Source organism: Rhipicephalus sanguineus, chromosome 6 (assembly GCF_013339695.2).
Source record: "Rhipicephalus sanguineus isolate Rsan-2018 chromosome 6, BIME_Rsan_1.4, whole genome shotgun sequence".
NCBI lineage: Eukaryota > Metazoa > Arthropoda > Arachnida > Ixodida > Ixodidae > Rhipicephalus > Rhipicephalus sanguineus.
In genome coordinates this window covers 166,441,660-166,465,000 of record NC_051181.1, presented here as the reverse complement: position 1 = coordinate 166,465,000, position 23,341 = coordinate 166,441,660, and the positions used below count along the sequence as shown (strand labels likewise).

The window sequence follows — 23,341 nt, the reverse complement described above, 5'->3', positions numbered from 1 at the left end:
TCTTGTTAAGCGACATGAATGCCCACATAGATGACCTTGACGGACATTCAGACGTCAAAGGGAAGTTATTCCTAGATCTCTGCGAGAAACATAGTCATGAGATAGTTAACACGGGGCCTAAGTGTAATGTGCAAATCACGAGGGAAGTCGGAAATAGGCAATCAAACATTGATTATTGTCTCATGACAGTAAGAATTTATGACAAACTAAGAGAAATGAGAATAGACGAGAAAGGGTTTAACAGCTCGGGTAGTGATCATAAACGCATAAAATTACAAATGGGATATATTGTAGATGAAGGAGGAAATCAATTGGAAGGGTGCAAAGCGCTAGGTTACATCCGAAAGGTAACAGCAGATTTGTTTAAAAAAGACCGTCCAAAGAATTCCCCTGGTGAGTAAACGTATGAAGGAAAGGGAGCATAAAACGTTTATTTGATGTTCTTGAGAAGATCGGTGAGTGGGATCCATAGTCCGGGATCCCATTGGCACGGGCCGCTGTCCTCGCACGTTTCACGAGGGCCTCTTGGGTCTTTGGATCAGAGCTGGACAGAGCTGCCTCCCACCCGTTTATGTTTAGTTGTGTCCTGGGTTGCATGGGTGGATTGTGTGGACATTCCCATACCAGTGGTATGGCTGTTTTATTGTCGCAGAACCTGCACTGTGGCGTGTGTGTGTCGGGATCTATCTTAGATAGTATGTATGGGTTAGAAGAGTGCAACCGAGGGAGAGCTGGTACTTGAGAATTTCAACTGGAAGAAGGACGAAGCAAAAATTCCAAGGCGCACTGCCCCGGATTTAGATGGGGTTCCCGTCAGCCTCATTAACGAACTGGGACATAACACTAAAGAAGCACTGGTGAAAGTCGTAGAAAAATGCTTGCAAGACAGGCAAATACCGGAGAGTTGGCGAAAAAGTAAAATGAACTTTATCTATAAAGGCAAGGGAAAAAAAGGATAATATTTGCTCGCATAGACCGCTAACTAGAGCTGTGCGAATAGCAAAATTTTGGGTGCGAAGCGAATTCGAATAATAAAGATTGAGTGCGAATCGAATCGAATAATTTTTGAATATTTCTCAAACATTTTTCGAATAATTCGAAGTGAAATTACAGAAAAAGTTGCAGAGAATCCCTAAGTATGTTCTTGTGAGATAGCAACATGAAAGTGTTTCTTTTCGCTAGGTTGATGAAGCGCTGGTGGGGTCATGTTTCATAGTTGTCTTTCTTATCAAGAATGAGGCAATGTAGAGGCCGAATTGTATTTATGTACATGATTTGGTGCAACCAAAGTGTTGCCGACAACACTTTACACGTGATAGGCAGAGATGCCATTTCCTCAGCCTCTCCTTCTCATTCAACTTCTGTGGAAGGCCAACTGATGTGGCAGACAAGGGTGTGCTCCCTTCAAGTCTGGAGTTCCAAATCTGCCTCGTAGACGTCGATATATAAGAACATCTGAAATTTTGGATGCTAAAAAGCTTCGGCGTCCGATTTTTCAGACTTCCTGCCCAAATGTCAGGTCCAAAACAGCATTAATTGAGCCCCCAACTCTGCCACATCTTTCATCTCCATATTGGAACCAGCGTTTTCTTGAGTTAATACATTTGCGACCGTAGCGGAGCGTGAAAGGCAGCTTTGCCGCAATACGGGCGTGTGATGAGGTGAAGCATATTGAAAATCTAGGGACCGCTTCCAAACGGACGTTGACTGTCTCTTGCCTAAGTTCGACCGTAACGGAGCTTGAAAGGCAGCTTTGCCGCAATACGGGGTTGTGATGAGGTGAAGCATATTGAAAATCTAGGGACCACTTCCAACCGGACTTAGTCTCTTGGCTAAGTTCGACAGTAACGGAGCTTGAAAGGCAGCTTTGCCGCAATACGAGAGTGTAATGAGGTGAAGCATATTGAAAATCTGAAGGGGTCATTTTCAACCGGACGTTGACTGCATTTGTCTTTGGGAAATTCGAATAGCTCGAATAGTAAAATTTCAGTGCGAATCGAATCGAATAGCAAACACTATTCGAAAAATATTCGAAATTTCGAATATTCGCACACCCCTACCGCTAACGATTACAACAGTACTTATACAGGTTGGCGATGCAGGCAGTAAAATTAAAGATAGAAACGTACAGAACATAACAATATTTTGGGAGAACTTCAAAATGGATTTTGAATTGGCAGGCGGTTAGACGATAACCTAACTGTTATTACTCAGTGTACTGAAATATCTAAAATAGAAAACTGGCCCTTGTACGTGGCTTTTCTAGACATCACTGAGGCGTATGACGTTAATCAGGAAATTTTGTGGGATATATATTGAGAGGAATGGGCTTAGGGCGACGACTATATATAGCTTTTGAGGGAGATATACGAAGAAAATATAGTTATCGTAAAATGGGAAGGAATGAGTAGCAAAGAGAACGTTGAAGGGGCTGAGACAGGGATATCCTTTGTCCCCGCTGTTATTCATGCTGTACATGGCGAGGATGAAAAAAGCGCTAGAAGGTAGCAACATTGGTTTTAGTCTGTCACACAAACAGGGTGGTGCGATGATTTGAGCAGAAGCTTCCAGGTTTGTTTTATGTGGACGATATCGTCTTATTTGCGGACAGTCGAGATGATATACAGCGGCTGGCGGATATATGTGGAAGGGAAGGTGAAGCTCTTGGACTAGGATTTAGTGTAACAAAATGTGGATTGATGGTATTCAGTGATCCCTGTGACCAGGCGGTGTCAATACAGGGACAAGAAATACCGAGTGTGAGCGAATACAAGTACCTCGGAGTATGGATAAATGAGGGTGACAGGTACATGGAGGTAAGGAAAAAGCCTCGGCAGCAAAAGGAAAGAGGAATGATGCAATAATAAAGCACAGAGCGTTGTGGGGATACAATAGGTAGGAGGTGCTTCGAGGTCTGTGGAAAGGTTTAATGGTTCCGGGGCTTACTTTTGGAAACTCAGTGGTGTGCATGAGGGCAGAGGTGCAATCGGGAATGAATATAAATCAAAGGACTGTGGGACGCCTCGCGTTGGGTGCTCACGGGAAGACGACAAATGAGGCTGTAAAGGGTGATTGGGATGGGCAAGTTTTGAGGCGAGGGTGAGGTCAGAGCAAAATAAGGTTCGAAGAGAGGCTAAGGAATATGAAAGAGAGTAGATAGGCAGAGAAGGTGTTCCGATATTTGTATAGGAAGAGCGTTGACACACAGTAGAGAAAAAGAACTAGGAGGCTCACCAGTAAATATACTGACAGTGTAAGCGATATGGCAACAAAGGGCGTTAAGCATGAAGTCAGAGAGGCAGAGAGGGTTTATTGGATAGCAGCAGGGTGTGTCCAGATAAGATCAAACACGAGGTCCCAGTCACCATTCCCTCTTTTGATTAAGCTTGCTATAGGTCTAGGCATTACGCCCAGAACAATGGTTTCGAAGTTAGCTTTGCGAAAAAAAATTTTGTTCGCCTGAAAAAAAAAAATATATACAAATTTCGGCCGCGAAAAACACTTTTCCGCCAATTTCGCCATTTCTGAATTTTGAGCGCACCTAGGGAAAAAACGGTGCACTTTTTGGTCACAATATTTATTCCCCTCAAAGAACAAGTGAAATACAATCTTATGAGTCTATTATTTTCCTTGCTTGTCGAATTGCTTTTGAAGAAAAAAATCACAAACTTGGCAAATCGCACAAAATACCTGTTTGAGGAATTTATTGCTGCAAACAAGTTAAAGTGAGGATAATAAAAATCGGTACATATTAACTTTGATACTTTCGCTCTCTTTTAAAATGATTTTCGTGGTTTTATCGCGCTCCCTTTTACTCGATAATTGGGCTGAAATGTAAGTGATTTACCAAAAACGCCGAACTTTGAAAATAGTTTTCTCAAAAAGGCCATTTAAATTTTTTTTTAAATCCCTCTGATTGTAGTCAAGGACACCATCTATCATTCTGCATAAAAAAACGTTGCATTATTTTGGTTCCTAACAAGTTAAAACGCGTCAAATGTGACCAAGTCAGCCTAGCGGCTGCGTTGTTCATTATGTGCTGAAACTCGGATGCAAGTTGTTCAAAATACTTGTACATGACAATCACAAATCAGCAACTCCATACCAACAAATGCGCTGCTAGGTGTCATGGTTCAGCAAGCTTTGTCGTGCGATTAGCCATTTGACAAACCCGCAGCAGCGGCCGCTCGATGCTGCGGGCGCTCACATTACGTGAGTGCCGCTTCGACTGCGGATGAGCTCCGCTTGCACGCCAAACTACGCTCAGAGCACGAACGAGAGAAGGAATGCATCACTGTGAAAGTTAAAGGCTGTTAAGTGCTAACAAAAGCCATACTATACAACGAAAACTCTGCCGGTAATATTGCAGTCAGCCCCTCCAGTAGAGCGCTCATGTGTTGCTTTCTCTCTTCTGATGGCCTAAGATAACTAGGTTCACTCTGTCAGCAATATGTGACACAAAAGCAAGCCTTTGACATCTAAAGAAATGTCTCATACGTGCTTCCGATGGTTGAACAACTCAAATTGCAGTTCTTCATCTCGTGCCAGAACACTTGTGTCAGCCGGCTGTGAAAATAAGCGAGTGCAGGTCCTTTGCTTCATTAAAGCACCGCTTTTACAATATTGTGTTGTTGTGCGTCCGCAGATATAATATTCAATGCAAGCCGAGTGTTTATCACGATATTTTGCAGCTGCGGGCATAACAGGGGGGAAAAAAAATACATGCGTGCTGTATTGAAGGCGCGCACTGCGAAATTGCAGGCAGAGTTTTCGTTGCATATTATGAGATTTGTTGGCGCTTAACAGCCTTTAACTTTCACAGTGATGCATTCCTTCCCTCGTTCGTCCTCTGAGTGTAGTTTGGCACGCAAGCGCAACTCATCCGCAGTCGAAGCGGCACTCATGTAATGTGAGCGCCCGCAGCATCGAACGGCCGCTGCTGCGGGTTTGTCAAGCGGCTGATCGCACGACAAAGCTTGCTGAACCATGACACCTGGCTGCACATTTGTTGGTGTGGAGCTGCTGATGTGTGATTATGTCATGTAGAAGTATTTTGAACAACTTATATCCGAGTTTTAGCACGTAACGAACGACGCGGCCGCTAGGCTGACTTGGTCACATTTGACGCATTATAACTTGTTAGCAACCAAAATAATGCAACATTTTTTTATGCAGAATGATAGATGACGTCCTTGAATTCAATCAGAGGGATTTAAAAAAAATTAAAAATGGCCTTTTTGAGAAAACTATTTTCCTAGTGGCTCGGAGAAAAAAGAAGCTTGTCTACGTATTACCGTCAGTTTTTTATCAAGAGCAGAAAAGCGCATCGATGGGACCGGGTGGTTACATGGTAGTATGGAGGAAAGAAACAACTACAGTGGTACTAGACCAAACATATTCTGGGCCTTAAATCCGCCACCGTTTAAGCAGGCGGAATATACCTTCGGTGCAAGCTGCACTTGAATGGGTGCAGGGAAGTAGGATTGTAGCAAAATGGCACAGTAGGTCCACCACGGCTGCCAGGAACTTTTACAGTTGAACCCCTTTATAACAGACATGCACTGGGAAGCAATTCTTGTCTCTTATATGAGGTCTCTCTTATAAGCAGGGTACCACGTACGCATTTTCTTATCAACCCCTATTTCAATGTAGGCACACTAGTCTCTCTTATACCCATTTGTCTCTTACATCAGTGTCTCTTATAAAGGGGTTTGACTGTATAAGCATAACTTCAGAATGACTGCACAACGAAAAAACACAGATGACAAAGAAGACACACCAAGCGCAAACTTTCAACTAAATTTATTGTGCCACTGGATCTGTTTATATATTGACACGGTATGCGCACACATGGACGCAATAAGGAGTGCACATGCGTGTACATTGAATACAACAAGCAGTTACGATTTGCAAGATGCCGCTGCCAAGAAGACAAGCAGAAGCTCTTTGTTGGTGGGGGCCAGTGATGGTGAACTAACACACTTATCACCTAATTTCACAATCGCCTCGACCTCTGCGACTTTGCGAATTAGCTGCGTCCTGCCACGGGAAACAATCGTGCAAAGATTAAAGGAAGGCAGACAGCAAAGTAGGTGTTGTACCCTACATGCATGGGATATCCCAAAACTTGAAAAAGATAGCCCAGAAGACAAACGTGAAGGTTGTGTTCTCGGCTCCCAGCAAGCCCGGGAAGCTATGGAAGCTGACGGATCCAAATGCCGTCCCGCCAGAGAAGTGCACTAAGCGGCACTGAAACAAGTTCGTTGAGTGGGCCGAACGTGCGGTGTACAGCTTTTGTGTGGGAAGCATTACAATGGGCAAACCGGGCGATGCCTCAATGACTGGCTATGTGAACACCACAATAATGCAAGAAATGACACCGGTGGTTTTTTGGCAATTCATTGTCAAGATTGTGGCCTTCCTTTAATCGTTACGGTTTGGTAGCACTGCACATATGTGCGCCTGTCCGTGGTGATAACTGGACGGCGCGCACTATACCACTACGAATACTTGCCACAGTTTGGGTTTTATTTGATGCATGTGCACTCCCTATTGCGTCCATGTGTGCGCATGCGTAGTGTATGCTGTGTCAGTATACAAACAGATCCAGTAGCACAATAAATTTAGTTGAAAGTTTGCAATGGGTGTGTCTTCTTCGTCGTCCGCTTTTTTTTTAGTGCAGTCGTTCTGAAGTTATGAGTTACAGACTTGCCCAAAATGCTGCTCTCATTTTATGAGCAAATGAGCAGTTTATCATTTTCTTAAGAGGAAAACAAAGCACTTGAGCATTTCAACTGAGTTGTTTAGTGAAAAATTCTGAAGATACCATCCTTTTGAGCAGGCACAATGGCTAAAGTGTGGGCATTCACAACATCACTGTCACCCAAGGCAGGTTAACGTGCCATGCCTACAGCAAAACATTTTATGTTGCACTGGTAAAGAGCAGCACACATTTCAATACTTTTTCAGTGCTCTCACTGCTTTGCAGAGGCACACTCCAGACTGAATTACTAGAAAAGAAAATTTAATTGTCATTATATTACAGCACACTGATCAGAAAGCAATGTCGGACTGGACGTGCAGCTTGGCTCAATCTTCCGATTCCCATACCTTGGAAATTTGTTGCAGTATGCACAGAAGCACCTCAAACATCTTTGATGGAAGAAAATGCAACAAAGGGTTGTCACACAATAGACGAAGGCTTGCTGTGACTCAGGATTAATGCTCGGCCATATAACAGCATAAAATGTAGGATAGATAACTATTAGTTGAAATATCTAGCACACTATTTACACATTAGTAGGAAGGAAAGCCTGAAAAAATAGCCTTCATAGTATTTACAAGCAGCAATGTCTTCACACATTATCATCAACCAAGTGCTGTAACCCTGATGCACATTGCTTGGCATCCAAGCACTGGTCCTGTACTTGTGGCGCAGCAGAATGACAGAAAAGCGAGTAAGGAGACACTGAACTGCTGAAAACAAAGCAGAAAGATAAGCAGTTGCTACAATGCAAGTGGTTGACTTAAGTATGGCACACACTAAGCCAAATTAAAAAAAAAGAACCATGCTGATGCAAGATTTATGAACCCGATGCTAGACTAACCCCGGCACAATCAACAAGTGGCTTCACATTCACCTTCAATTGAATCTTCATTTTGGTTGAGCACTCCGGCAGAGCTGCCACCTTGATGTACGATGATAACAAGCAGGTAATCACTGCTGGATCCTTCTGTACCCCTGCCAGAGTGCTCTGGAATGACTGACTGAAGATTTCCCAAGTGTGTCCGATCTCAACAGCTAGCACCAGCTTGCTAAGCCCAACTTTCAGGCAAGCTATATAAGGACTCTGGCCTGAAGTCGCTTTGAAATCACTGCGCAACTCCCAACCATTGAGCAATCCCAGTACACAATGTAGATGACAAGTATAGCCGGAAGAGGGTGGTCACAACTGAACAATCACTAGCCTAAATGTCAAAGAAGCAAGTCTGGACGGCCCACAGGGTTTCCACTCTTAAGACACATGGGTTCTTATAACATGGCTCTGCATAAAACCTACCAGCTGTATTTACAAGGCAGTGCGCACATTTACATAGTGGTCCAGCTCAACACTGGATGCTTCCTTTTCACTAAGCTCTACTGTAGCTTTGCAATTAAGGCCGACGGGCTTCCCAGGCAAGGGCAAGTATGTTGCAATGCCCCGTCACAAAAACTCTGTCGATGCAGCACAGACGATACAGTAAGGAGTGATTTGTTCATAAAATACAGCACAACAGCAGGCATTTTGTGGACTACACTCCAATGCAAAAAAAAAAGAATTAGGTGTAACTGTGGTGCCTTTCTGCCACACGAGAATAATCATCATCTATTGCGCATGCTTTTCTTGCATTATCACCACGTGCTTGGTACTTCTTCAGCATGACATAGCCAGCCCTCTTGATAGGAGAGTAGCAACTGCATAGTTTTCAAGAAAAGAACCGCAAGCCAGCCAGATGCCGAATTGTTGTGTGGGAGAAAGACACCCCAAATACTACCGTTTGGCTTAGAGCGTAAGAGGTCTAAACTGCTGCACTGATATGTACAGAAACCTTTGATAAAATATATAACGCATTCACTGAAAGCAACTCCATGAAGTTCCATCCTGCAGAGTGACTGCAACAAGAGGTACTCATCACACTAACGTACAAAGCTGTTTACATTCAAAACATCTTACCATTTGTTACCAGTGAGCCGAAGCAGCTGTTCGGCTAATGCTTCTTAACAAAATAACATTATTTACAGATGCCAGTCTGCCATGCTGATGAAGGGACACCAAAAATGTGTCAATGAGGGAGAACATTCTACGCAGTTGTAGTATGTACAAGGCCTACTTGCATTGCTAGGCACAGGCCCAACTATCAGCATCTTAAGGATGGTCCTGTTGCAATGCTGTAGAAAAGAAAAGCACGTCAGACAAACTGTGCCAAGACCAGCTGAGACCAGGCAGTGACTTGTCAACCTGCGACAATTGAGCATGCAAAGGAATCCCGACACCTCCAGCCACCAAGCAAGTTGGGTGCGGAGGGCCCATGGTCAAGAAAAGCCAGCCTAGAGAATGCCATTTGTGAAGTACTGGAAGTTGTCATACAGCCGCGTTGTGAGCGAGTGCATGCTGCTTTCAACAAGCGAGTCAACAAGCATCTGCAGCCTCTCATCGGTGCAGCCCATGTGGAAGCGTTCGCGGAGAGCGCGCACTGCACTGGCCCCGTGCCACTGGAAGCAGGGCAGCCTTGCATTGGACTGCAGGATCTCCACCAGGGTGATGATGCGCTCGTGGTGCTTGCGTGCCGCCACCAGCCCTTGCAGAATAAGCACCTTGAAGTAGGTGAACAGGTTCGAGTCCAGGCCACCCATCACCTGCATCACCGCCAAAATGCACCAAAACAGCTCTCTTCAGAATGGAGCATTATTGGGCCTCTTTCGCTCGCCATGCTTCACTTCCCGGGGGACACCGAGGCAAGGAATGTCTGGGCATGTAAACATTCTTACGATTGGAAGTACAGTTTTGCAGGACAATAAATTACCTTTTGTAATCAGTGGGCAACTTTAAACCACCCTACACGAATGACGTGGTGCAATGCAGGATGCAATTCTATGCTTCTGCCAATTCTGTTAACGTTGACTCCTTGTTCAACAGGACGCCCGCGCCCGTATAGCGTCTTTTTCCAAAGCTGTTTCAAGGGACGCTAAAGTGAAGCAATGAATCTGCTTAGGTTGATAAATTGTACTCTGATATCTCTGATGTCATTAATTTCACCATCATAGGTTTATAATTAGTAAACGAGAAAATCAAGGTCAAAGTTTCACGTTTAAATTTTGCACCAAAACCTCCATTCATGGATTTCAAATTGTACTTTTCGTATTTTGGCGACATTGGCTCAACGAAATTTCCTGAAACTTGGTATGTTAAGTCTATGTACCCCTCAGAGGACAATTTACTTCATCTTTACTGATTAGGAACTATACGTAGGACCTAGACGCTAACAAAATCTATGACGTCATGGTGTTTGGTGTGAAAATTTCAAGGTGGTGTTGCCACCCGCATTTTATTTTTGCGCATTTTCTCGTTTACCAAGCACCTTCCGATCTTGAGATTGTGAAAGAGTAATGCACTAATATGTCTCTGTGGTGGAATACTTGACTGCCATGCCTGGGTTTGATTTAGGCTCCAATGTGGATTGTTATTCTTTGTGTCCATCGGGGTTTTTCCCTCACGCACAATGACACCAGGTGGGCTCCTCAATGCTCTGTTAAAACGCAACGTTAAGGAACCTAGCTCCACTGTACCACAGACAGAACAGGCAGCTGGGATGTCAGTATTGTAATAGATTCAAAATTTCTTACATCAACGAACTCCTGAGTTAGCTTGAATGGGGAGCTCTCGAAGCCAAGGTTCTTGGGTGATGAGGAAAGTATGAAGCCGAAATCAATGTGTATGATGTGGCCTTCCCCATCGAGTAGGATGTTCCCATTGTGCCTGTCAAACAAAGTAAACACACAGACATGTTCCAATAACTGTAACATTAAAGCGAGTCGAGATTAGACACACTCAGGTGTGGAGCACAAGGACTGAGGCTGGATTCCGGGCTGTGAAATACAGAGTGGGCCGAATGCTTAGACTCAGGTTCACACTTAAACCTTTCAGGCCCAGGTCACTCAGCAAGCACCTGGTAAAGGTAAAGCGCTGTTCTTTTGCTCATATTTAGCATCTGCTCTACATATGGTGCCAACCTGGTACATACAACAAAGTGAGATCACGCGTGAACAAAGAAATTACACAAGCAGTCATGCTGTTTGTGCATTTCGCTCAGGTAGCTTCTCCTTTCACCATACAGAGATAGGGCATTTATTTTAGTTTGGTGTTGAAAATTGGAATGCTGCCTACTGGCCATTATCAGGGGTGAGATGGCTGGAACTGAATTGGAAGTTTTTGGAGCAGCAAAATTTTGATTTTGGAGCAGAAGAACCTCGATTTGGAGCAGCTAGCAGCATTTATTATGTCGTCCTAGGAGCTTGAAGTACATATTTTAGGCTTAGAATACACAACATTGAAACAGCCCTTGGAGAAAGTTTTTTTTAACAGATTATTGACAGGTATAAACTACACCACCTTTTTACATACCACGTGGCCTATCTAAACATTTGCATAGGTGTATATACCGGGGGGGGGGGGGGGGCGCTAGCCCCCCACTAAAAAATGTTAGGGGGGCGGAGCCACCCCACTTCTGACAGTTATCATTGTTGGCTGCAGACTGGAAAACTAACAAGTGAGGCAAAGTTTTACTTGAACACAGCAATAACGTATTTAGTATGTAAACAAAGTTTCCTGAAATTCTGCTGTGACGACTGTCCTCCGTGTCTCATGACCACGCAGTGTAGGCTACCTGCGGTGCGGGCTGCCTGTTCCACGCTTGTGCGTCTTGCGCTCGAGATTGCAGAGGAGGCTATCGCTCAGCAGGGGCTCTATAACATTACAGCGATCTGTCATGGTTTTACTTTGTCCTGCCTGGCCTGAAATTTAAGCAATCGGCGACGCAAGTATGGACGGGAACCAGTAAACCTTTTATAACCCGATCAAACGGTCTCCTTTTTCAAGAAATTCAGTTTCTTTGTTTGAAAACGAATAGCGTCGCCACTGCTCCATATTCAAGCTGTTGTGAGTTGATGAGTGTGCAGAAGTGTGCAGTATTTTAGTTGTGCCTAGCCATGACAGCTGAAATAGATTCCCACTTTCTCTGATTAGCCTGCTTCACTTGGCTTATCGTATGTAGCCTGCAGCGATCGTGGCGGCTTGTAACAAGTACATTGAGAAGCCCAGCTTTCAAGTTTGCCCCGTAGCTTGATCTACCTCACCAGGGAGATGATCAGCGTCCATGGTTTTCTGGACTAAGAAGGCTGCCCACCTGCGAAGGATTGTGTCTGTTCCTAATAATGTTTATTTCTCTCTCTACCTCTCTGTCAGCAAGGATGAGTTCACAGAGAGTTGTACACATGGAAAAACACCTCAACGTCGTTTTACTACAACTGAAAGTATCTGTTATACACATGAATCCATCTCGCCTGCTGCTATAAGTAGCCGCTGCCAATGTGATTGGTGGGCAGCCTTTTGAATTATGTTCATAGACATTGCCTGGCTATTCCGAGAAAAATGAGTTATTGTTCAGCACAGTAATGTGCTACTTATTGTGCACACTTCATTTTAACACCTAGAGATTTCGCAGACTTGTGACGTGTAACAAGGAGGCGATTTTATGGCACACCGAAAATTTTTTGACGAATAGCAAAAAACTAATGTCAAACAATACACCATATTGAAAATAGTTTTTTTTATGTAGTCATGCGTAAGTTCTAATTACACGGTGGATCACTTAGGCATCATTTTTTGCGTCGTGTGAGCATGACCCAGAAAATTTCGACCAATCATTAACAGCCAACGACCTATACGTATAAGGAAACAATGCAGGGCAGTTCAACGTTATAATCGCCCACATTGTTTCAAAGAAAATTTGAGCTTACACAGCTTACATAGGCTATTTACTTGGAGTAGCCGGAGGGGAGCAATAAAGAGCCACTTTACCGCTTTCCCGTCCACCCCTCCCTCCCAAGCTGGGAAAAGTGGGAGGGCAAGGAACGACAGCTAGTATACAAGTTCGTAGTCATTTATAATCTTATAGTATACAGAACCAGGTCAATGTGGTTTCTATAAATATTAATCGACTGAACTTGGTCTTCTTCTTTAGAAAGACTTTATATTAGAGGGCTCTAACAGTAAATAAATTGGCACTCGGCTTATTCTGAAGACTTTGGCAAAGTACCTTGCGTTGTCAGCCATATGTTTTGCTTAAAAGGTTCATGAAGCACCCCTTGGGCTTGATGAAAAAACACATCCTGCGGAAAGCTGACACGGCTATGAACTGCTCAGCCAAATATTGCAGTCGTGCGCGCCGCGTAAAGGCTACAAGCGGAACGCGAAGTTGCTGTTTTCTCAGGCGCCCTCTTTTCAAACAGAGGCCGGTTCTCACTCTCGTCGGTCGGCGGGGGGCGTCTGCCCGTTGACGTTGCGATCTGCATCTCCACGTCGCAAAAGACATAGCATCCTCATTGGCCGATAACTGACATAAATCGAGAGCGGCGTTCAGATCAGATGCGCTTCTTGCCACGGAGTGCTGCCACCTGCCGGCGCCGCACTCCTCAGTACACGGTAGCCGCACTCGCGCACGTGAATCACAGCGGGAGAGCGATTGCGTTTCATGATGTGCGCTGACGTAACTTCTTTTCCCCGTGCCATCCCTCCCTGTGTAGGTTCCAGTGTGCTTGTTGGCACGAGAAAAGAGAGAAAGCGCTGAGAGCGTGCGCCAAACCCCCGGAACTCCGCTCATTCTTGACGGATTCGAGAAATTTTTGCGGCAATTGATTCGGGAGGCAGTAAACTCCGATACTGAGGTTATTAGATCATTACTTGGAAAAGTGGTTCATGACCCCATTGCCACGTCCCTTTAACCCCTTGAGGGTTTTTGCCGTACATGTACGGCAGAAGCTTCCTGGTACCAAAGGGTTTTCGTCGTACATGTACGGCATAGCGTTTATTTTTAAAACGCGTGCCTTTTTCGATTATTTCTCTCGCTTGGCCTGTGCTTGCACACTTCGGGAGTACGTGGAATTTTTTTCATGCGCCAATATCACTGCGTTGTATTTTTATTTTGCTTCCCAATACGGCGCGCCGGCTATCGCTTGCCTATTCGAGCGCGTCCGCGGTGCAGCTGGTTTAAAGTGCGCGCCTTTTTCGATCATTTCTCTTGCTTTGCATGTGCTGCCATGCTTCAGGAATACGTGGAATTTTTTTCATGCGCGGATGTCTCTCCGTTGTTGCTTTTTTTATGCTTCGCAAAACGGCGCGCCTGCTATCGCTTGCGCAACCGAGCGCGCCCGCGGAGTGGTTGGTTTCAAACGTGCGCCTTCTTCGATCATTTCTCTTGCTTGGAATGTGCTGCCACGCTTCGGGAATACGTGGAATATTTTTTATTGCGCCAATGTCTCTCCGTCTTTCTTTTCTTTTTTTGCTTTCCAAAGCGGCGCCGCGCGCACGCGGTGCGGCTGGTTTCGATTTCGTCCTTCGGGTGGTTTTCGCTTCTTGCGCCCGCAAAGCTGATGGCTGTTTGGTTTCAAATCTCTCAAAGGGTGACCACTTGTTACTCTCTCGTTTATTGCACCCCGGGGTGCAATTACATCTGTTTCCGTGCGGCGCTAAATTACACAAACTACCCCGCCGTGATTGTGTTTCCTGTTTTGGGGTCTCGGAAAAGCTAACTACGTCTTGTTGGAGATAAGGCGAAGGATTACTGTAGATTTTTCACTCGTTTTGCTTTCCGGACGGGTGCACAACCATAGAGTTTTCTTGCGTGCGCTCACTGACGCAGTTTGCTTACGCTATGGAAGCGCGCGCCGGTTGCTCTGCTGCCGGTGAGTCGAGCAGCGATTCTTCCGATGCGGACTATTCCCCAAGTGCCGAATCAGAATCTGATTAATTGGATTTCAGTTTGTCAGACGAGGATTTTTTGACGAGTTTAGACTCCGATGACGATCACGGAGCGACATCTAAAAAGTGTACGCGGCGAGCCATGCTTCAATGACTATCACACGCGGAAAAGTTTTGTGTTAGAGCACGAACATTTTAAACCGGAAAAGTACTCTGGTGCGCTTATTTTTGTATGTCTGTGAGCTACGTTTAAAAAATGCACAATTTTTATTTATGTTAAGCTTTATTTTTTCAGGATTTTGCTTGATTTTACCACGAATAAAGCATGTGTACGTAACAACAAAACTGATTTTTTTGTCACTTTACGGTCACGAAAAAAAATTGTAGACAATTTTTTTTCTGAAATAAAATTGTCTGAAGAATTTATTTCAGCAATAAAAAAATTACACATTTTTGGACTGGATTTTGCGAAAAAATTCGACCCTCAAAGGGTTAAGGGGGGACGTGGCAATGGGAATGGTAAATTTGGTCAAAGTGTTCAATTTTTCAATTAATTTTTTTCTGCAATCCTGAGACCATGTTTTACGTCATGGTGAAATATTAGACCAAAATAAGCAGTAGAAGTTAAAAAAAAAGAAGTATTTTACTAGTGTGCTGTCATCAAAACCTGTGAGAAAATTGGGCTTTAAAAAAAAAAAAAAAACGCAAATCTGCAGTTTTCCCTTGACACAGTGCCACCATGTTGGTGTCATTGTTAGGAGGACAGATAGAGCTCAAGATAGCTGCAAAGCTCTATTTCTCCAATGAAAAATAAAACCAGCTTCCTTCCGAGTTCCATTTTGTTAGCTTTTAGCTCGATTTTCTTTGAGCTCCATTTTCTCAGCTTTCATTTTTTGAGCAGTTGCTGTCAGTCATCTCTGTGCCATTTCACAACAAATAATGATATAACCATTCCGCTTTCTGCGCTTAGATCCTGAGACATTCGTGAGTGCCGTAAGGCTGTCCATATTTGTCTGCATGTCATACAGATTTTTATAATTAGTTTTTTGTAAAAGTTGTAAGACAATATGTACAAGAAATTTCAAAAATCTTTGTGTGTGCTTATTTGAATATTAAAAAAATAAACCAACAGCTTTACGGCACAGAAAGGGCCCTTGTGACTATCCTTATGGAAAAATCTTGACGTACTTATGTCTAATTCATTAAATAATTTTAATGGCTAATTCCTTAATTTTGGGATGACAATGAGTCTATCAAGTGTCGTAGCTCAAAAACTACAAAAGGGAGCTCAAAACCGATTTCAGTCATGATATCAGCACAACATATCACATCTGCGTGCCTAATTTCATCACTTTATCTCCATAAATAACAAAGATAGTTTTCATTGCCACGTCCCCCCTTAAGAAGTGAGAATTTAAGGTACCAGAGTCATAGCAGGTTCTTCATACTCACTGTATTTACAATACCAAACTGAGACTGTGAAGTTTGCAGGTGGAATGTTCAGATGAAGAACAGGTTAAAGGCGGCTGTACTTTTTAAACTTGGTGGTAAAATTTCCAGAATTTTAAACAATGCTGTGCTGTCGTGGTTTAGGGCGGCCCAGCCTGCACAATCGCTTTATGCAGATTCTTCCTTGATTTCAGACATCTCTATGAATATAAAAAATCACGTCAAATGCAGTTCTTTCTCTCTCTATATATATATACACAGTCGAACACGGATATATCGAACTCGAAGGGGATCGCGAATTAGTTCGATATATGAAAAATTCAATATAAAAAAATACAGGTCCCGAGACCTTACCAGTGGCGGACGATCACCAACAATCGGCGCATTCAAGAATTGATAACTAATTCCGCACACATGATGCAACAGAACGTTTTATTTGCGTGAAAAAAAATAGCTTATCTTGGCCTGCTTCTTCGTCTTTGAAATGAAGTTGAAGACGCTGGCCTCGATCTTATCGAGGCTGTACAGGTGCGACAGCCCGGTTCCCTCCATGTTGCCGGAACAACGGCGAATCAAGCCGAACGCTGCCGCCATTTCAGCGGCGGAGTACGCGCGTGTAGCTGCCGCCTCGTCCGGGCGATCTTCCTCGTCAATTAAGCTGTTGGCCTGGGCATCCTGGGTCCCTGCGACCCCAGCTACAATGTCCTCGCCAGTGAGGCTCGCAACAGCCTGAACATTGCAGTTCGCTTCCACAAAATCGTCCGCAGACACTTCGGGTGGAATGGCAGCCGGGAAGAGGGACGCCAACTCGAAGCGCGTCATCTCTGCGCTCGTTGTTTGCTGACGATGTTGTAGCATTGCTTAAATCAGTGAAGCCACCCGGTGTTGTTGGCGAAATCGTCTTCACCGAGTGCGGCGGCAAACCATTTGGCCTTAGCCGTCAGCATTGGGCCATCCACAGGAATGTTCTTCGTGCGCACTTCTGAACCAGGCATGGAGTGCCTTTTCTACTTTCCCGTGGGCAGGAGCGCGCACATGACAGGCTCCCGACGTTCGCTGCTCTGCCACCTTTGCCTTGATATCCGCCTTGTTCTTCAACAAGGTGCTCATAGTGCTCCGTGGTATCCCGATGTCGTCCGCCACCGTCGAACTTTTTTCGCCCCCTCAACATGCTGTATGGCTTTCAACTTCGTCGCAAAGTCAAGGTTCTTGCGCTTCTTGACGCTGGCCATTGCTACACGAGAACTCCAAAATTAAAGATGTCCGCAGCGCCTTTGCACAGCACGCACAGCACGCACGCAAAAGAGGAATGCGGTGGTATGCGAGAACTCACGGAATAGAACAAAGCGTTCACGATCAGTCGCGATGGCGGCGATGGCTACCAGCAGTGCTATCAGGCTACCCGGCTACCTGCGAGGGCAGCAGCGATGTACGAAAGGCGCAGGCTGTGGTTGCCTGATCAAAACTCACAAAACAGCAACAAAAAAAAAAGAAAGAAAGAAACGGCGAAAGGAGGAGGCCGCCGTCTCCTTCGTTCCTGCTCTCCGAGCCGACGGTAATGCGGAGAAAGCATAAGAACAAGAGAGGACAAAAGAAGAAAAAAAAAAGCCGTTCTGCAAGTTGGAGAACATGCCCAACAGGAGTACAGCCCGAGCCCTCTCGCCCTCACGTTTTTTGAGCGTTTCGGGTGTCGGCGGAGCCGCTGTACCGAAGCGCACCTTCCAGCTCGCATGGCGTTCGATATATCCGATGGCGGGTAAAAATACCGTTCGATATAAACGTGCGAATTTCTATACTTTTACAAAGGATTTTCAAGGGAATAATTTACAAGCTCGATATAGCCGAAAATTCGATATATGTGGGTTCGATACATCCGTGTTCAACTGTATATATGGCGGACAGAATGAGCTACACCAGCCCCCCCACTTGCGAACGAGTTGGTACGCCACTGAACATTTGAAAAAAAAAAAAAAAAACACGAAATAGCATCACACTTATGAAAATAAAAATATGTGATTGCACAAGAATTGTAGTTACATAACAGTAGGCCTTTGCTTAAAGGGACTGTCTACCGTCCTTTATCGCTTTTCTGTTTTGTACCGCATTCGAAAGCATACCATCTGAAGTGTCCAACCTTGCAGCGGTTTCTCTGGAAAGTGAGTAGAAAATTTTAAAACAGAATTTTTCGATCTGCGTTCGGTCTTCTTCCATTGGTGTGAATACGCCCCACAACACTGGTTGGTGGACGCGATGACGATTGTAGTGCCGGTAAAACTTAAAACCGAAAGCACATGTCATTTCTGTAGGATTTCTTTTTTTTCTCTGAACACTAATGCAATGAATGTAACAGTCGTTTTAAGCGCACCATCGGTTAAATGAAGCCTTATTATACGATTACAGAACACTTGTTTTGCTATGATTGCAGTCTATGCGTTTATTTTAGCACTGCTGCCGCAATCTTCCCACCGACGTTTCTGTAACGGTCTTGCAGGCAAACGATGTAACGAAACTCCTGTACTGATGTAGCGATTATAAATGCATGCCTTCACAGCGTAGCACGTGCGAGACATCCTAACGACAGTGCAGCGTAAAGGTACAACCAGCGCGGGGTGTTGAAGCATACGAACTCGAAAGCGGCGGCATCGGCAGCCCCGCCAGGCGTCTTTTTGGGCGCGTGACATAAAAAATACAGCAAAAATTACTTTTTGACGCAATCGAAATCTGTTTCAAGAGCGGAAAATACACTCTCAAGTTCTACATGTTTGTTTTTAAGCAAAATAAGTCCACCTGCGTGGATAGTCTGTCACACCTATAGATTGCGGGAATTGCGACCACTTTGCTGTTGGGTGATGCTAGCGGTCATTCTTTCACGGTTTTCAACCTCAGATTAAAATTATAATTCTTTTTTTATGGGACGAAAGCGCGCTCGTTGCCGCCGATGTGACGAACGATCTTCTCATTTTCACCACAATCAAAAAAATTTTTCCGAGCCGTAGACAGTCCCTTTAAGATTAGTGACATGATTTTGCAGATTACTACTTGGGCTTTTTGAGTCTGCTTATTTAGCTTTTCAAGCTTCCCAAGAACTTCCTGTAGGCCAGTGTTACTCTTTGTCAGGAAAATATCACAATAAGCACCTTCAGCTATTTGCTCGGCTGCGCTGTTGGCATAGCATCAAGTTCTTGCGCTTCTTGACGCTGGCTTTTGCTACACGAGAACTCTAAAATTAAAGACGTCCGCAGCGCCTTTGCACAGCACGCACGCAAAAGAGGAATGCGGTGGTATGCACGCTTTTAACAGACAACAAAAGCGTGCTGCACCGCTGTTAGCTGCCACCTCGCGTGAGACCACCTTCAGGAGTGCAGCACGGGTGACAAGAAACCCCGCTACACTGACTATCTCATCAAACGTGCGTGTATGGTACAGCAAGAGTAGCGGAGGAAAGTAATAACTCCTTTCGACGCTTGCAACCACAGTATTAACACTGCCCGCGTAGGCCATCGCCGTTGATGTAGAGAACTCTCAATAATACATATATTTGCAATCCCCGGCGCAGCTCCGCGAGTCGCGTAAAGTGTCCACTGACCATACATGCTTCAGGCACCGCGCATTGCAAGCAATGTGTTCATGCAAACCAAGCGCCTGATGTACAGAGGACTGTTATATGTTTTGAAAAACAAAAAAGGAGGCATGCCAGCATGCCAGTCGCACAGTGAACCGGCCATCGACTGATAGACTGGTTGTAAAGCTAAGCCTAAATGCTCATGCAGCCCACAGCCGGCACGAAGCGACGCCTCTTACACGTATCAAAGCGCTCGCTGTGCGTTTCGATTACCAAATCGACATAAAGCAGTGGCAAATCGCCGTGTATGAAAGCTGTGCCATGTGAACCACATGCAGCAGCGTCGACACGAAAATCGCAGCAACCGGAGGAACAAGTTACACGTAACAAAGAACCCGAGAGTCAACACCGCTACGTCTGCCGCTCGGTAGTTTTTGCTAAGCACCAGTAACACCAGAACACACAGCCTAGTGAGTAGAAGCAGCACCAGGGTGTCGGAACGGAACGAAAACCGAAGACGAAAAACGAAAAAAACGATATTTTCGACCGGAACGAAAAAGTAACCGAAACTTTATTTATTATTTCGTTCCGGAGTGAAACCGAAATTTTTTCAATCGTTTTTCGGTTCACGAGAAAACTTCCCTATCCGGAGCAACTGAGCCCATGCATTGTGAGCATATCTCAGGGTACAGTATTAGCGCGTACCTCAGGCAGGAATTCCAAAGCAAAGATATGTTGAAATTGTGCGAAAAACAAAACAGTGGCAACCAGAGATGTTTATATTAACGCAAGTGGACTTTTGCGCGCCTGTCACGCAGGCCAGCGTAGAGAGGGCATTGTCGGCGCTGAAGTTTGTTACAGCGAAAGCTGTTATGAGATCACAACAGCTGATTTTGGCGCCATAGTTGTCCGCCACCGCCGGTGTCCGTGACCGCTATCGCGTGATATAAGAAAAATTAAATGAGAAAAAAAATCCAGGATCGGATGGGATTTCAACCCGCGCCCTCTGCGTGGCGGTTGGGTCTTCCACCACAGTGCCACGCTGGTGCTTGTAACTCCTTCAAAAAAATACTCTATACAGGCGTCATGTCGCGCTCGGAATCGGGTTGATATATGTAATATAGTGTGGCAGAAGAGTAAAATAACAACCAGTCATTACACAATGCTAATAGAGCAAGGAGTGTGTTGTTTAATGCTTCTAACCAGTGTTGCGGAGTTGCCCCACCAGAATTGGAATGACTCCGGAATCATTCCACGTTTTCACGACCCCGGAATGGAATGGGGACAACGCTTGGAGGAATGGAATGGAAATGAAATTAAGCGCCTTTTGCACGGAATGTAATGGGAATGGAATTACGTCTTTTTCCGAAAATAGAGCACGTTTACGTCTACGTGCCGTTTTTCACACTTCAAGTATGAGTAAGTCAGAGCCTCCGAATTAACAATAAAGCAGTATTTTTAAAATAGCTTGGCTGATTACAAGCACGGTACATTTATAAGCAACGCGCCTACTAGAAACCAAGGCTTAACTCAATAAAACTATCAAGATGCCTTTCCTATGTCAAGGAATTACAGGATTGGAAATGAACTGCCCGACCATTCCCAGAGTGCGAATGGGCTAAATTTTTTTCATTCCGAGGAATTGAAAGGAATGGAATTGCGGCAAGTTCTAATTCCCCGGAATGGGAGTGAAATGGAATGGAGGCGCCCATTCCGCAACACTGCTTCCCGCCCATTGCAAGGTGCTCAGCCATAATTCTTTATCATCATCAGTCACAGCACAAAGTGCACATAATGCCTTACAGATGTGTAGCGTGTACCACGAGACTACGAAGAATGATGAAAAATGGCATAGTTGGAACTTCGCTACCTCAGAAAAATTGGGATGATTTATGGCGTAGTAGGTACCTTGCATGTTCACTTGTATTATTGCCCCAAGAGACTATCCAACGGGCTCTACAAAGTCCGCTCTTCCAGCTTTCGCTGTGACTGTGCTGCGTGTTCCGCGCAGGCCTAGCGATCTTTTTATTAGAACAGCGGTCTCGCCTATCAGAGAGTACACTCAATGATGCGCTGCTTCGGAGATTGTGCTCCCTCCCTTATAGAAAGCGTTGAGCCCACTGAAAAAATTCGTATGTGTCTTTTAAGAAAATAAATACTATCACTTTGAAATTATTACTGGTTTGTGCTAGTTGGTAGGAATTCATGGTACAGTTACTTCCGCTCCTATGAAGCATGCGTTTTAGCCTTGTCCCACTTTCCTAAGAGGAGGGCAAGTAACTACATCACAAATCCAATGTTCTTTATGATTACCTTAACTTCAAATTTTTGCATAAAAAAACCGTTACGAACCGTTCCGGAACATTTCTTTTTTCGTTCCGGAACAGAAACGGAACGGAACTTTTTGCGGTGGAACGAAACTAAAACCGAAACGAAAAACATTTCGTTCCGACACCCTGAGCAGCACGTTCAGGGCACGGCAGCACATTTTTGCGGGGTCACACATATTGACAACAGTCCAGAGGAGATTGTGGCGGCACCATGGGGGGTCTTCATTAGAAAGGTGCACAGAAGAAACTCGCTTGGGCGCGTCTGTGTTGTGAATGCACTATTTTCTTGGTATTCCTGGCGCTGCTTGGAAAACCACGTTGTCAACTCAGCCTTTTTTCCCCACTAAAGCTGACGTGGGCATCAAAATTCTTGCTTCTGAGGCTGTTTTGGTGCAGTCCGGCGCAATTTTTGCGATTTTGATGCTTTTGGAACACCTGCGGTCAAGTGCCCGCGAAATGCATCCAAAACGAGCATGCTGGGACACCGCAGGAGTGCACCGGGCCGCCGATTCCAGACTGTCTGAATCCAGTTGACCATCACGGCCTCGTCCATATATCCCTTTTCGTTCACGCGAACGACAACGTCCCGCGAGAATGTCTCTTTCGGCAGCGTCTTCCTCTTGAAGATAATAAATGGGGGCAGCTTTCTGCCATCAGCAGTGCAGGCGAGCATCATTGTGAAGCGCAAATGCTCATTTCCTGTCTAAAGCAGTTTTACCGCTTTCACACCACGTTCGCACACTGTGGTGGACGACGGCATGTCAAACCACACCGGCGTCTCATTGGCGTTGCCGATCTGTCCAAGCGTGTAGCCATGCTGCTGCCGGAGACGGACATAGCGCTGGAATTCAACCAGCTTGTCCTTGTATGCCTCCGGCAGCTTCTGGCAGATTGATGTGCGCTGGTGAAGTGCGAACCCTTTGCGTCGCATGAAGCGGCGAATCCAGTAAATGGAGCCCTTGAACTGCTCTCGCATTAGGCCTGATTCACGGGCAAGCTTGATCGCTTTGATGCCGATCAGTTCCGATGTCACTGGCAAGGATCTGGCACGATGCGTGCGGACGAAATACGCCACCTTATCTTCAAGCTCAGGGTGCACCGCGCGGCACCCGCGAAATGACGTCTTCCGCACGTTGCATGCAGACAGCTTGCCTTTTTACGACCGCCAGTATCGGACGCTTTTTTCTGAAATGCCGAAGTGCCGCTGGGCAGACATGTTCCCGTTGACTTCCGCATATTCAATCACCTTTATCATAAACGCCGCGACGAGCTGACTTCGAGTATCAGTACTCATACTGCAGGTGGTCGCGAAATCAACAATTCCAAGAACGATAGCTGCACAAAAAGACAAGATAGCGTACGTCGAACAGCAGGACGTCGGTCAAGATGGAGGCGATTGGCCGTGAGATCGAGCGGAGTCGCCGCCTGGCGGCTACTGGCTGAAGCGCGCCTAGTGTGGATTGCTCCCTGCGTCGTCTGCTAGC

The 23,341-nt window shown here is 45.2% G+C and overlaps 1 protein-coding gene across 3 annotated transcripts in view; it reads right to left on the bottom strand.

The window, feature by feature from the left end:
* Nucleotides 1–7,003: 7,003 nt before the first annotated feature.
* Nucleotides 7,004–23,341, bottom strand: part of LOC119397003 (phosphatidylinositol 4-kinase beta) — a 152,398-nt gene continuing 136,060 nt past the window's right edge. For all 3 annotated transcript variants that reach the window (XM_037664415.2, XM_037664417.2, XM_037664416.2), the window contains 2 exons: nucleotides 10,385–10,517; nucleotides 7,004–9,397 (listed from right to left, as the gene is read on the bottom strand). In XM_037664415.2, the coding sequence (XP_037520343.1) occupies nucleotides 9,089–9,397; nucleotides 10,385–10,517 (442 nt within the window). In that variant the 3' untranslated portion in view covers nucleotides 7,004–9,088. The remainder of the gene's footprint in view (nucleotides 9,398–10,384; nucleotides 10,518–23,341) is intronic.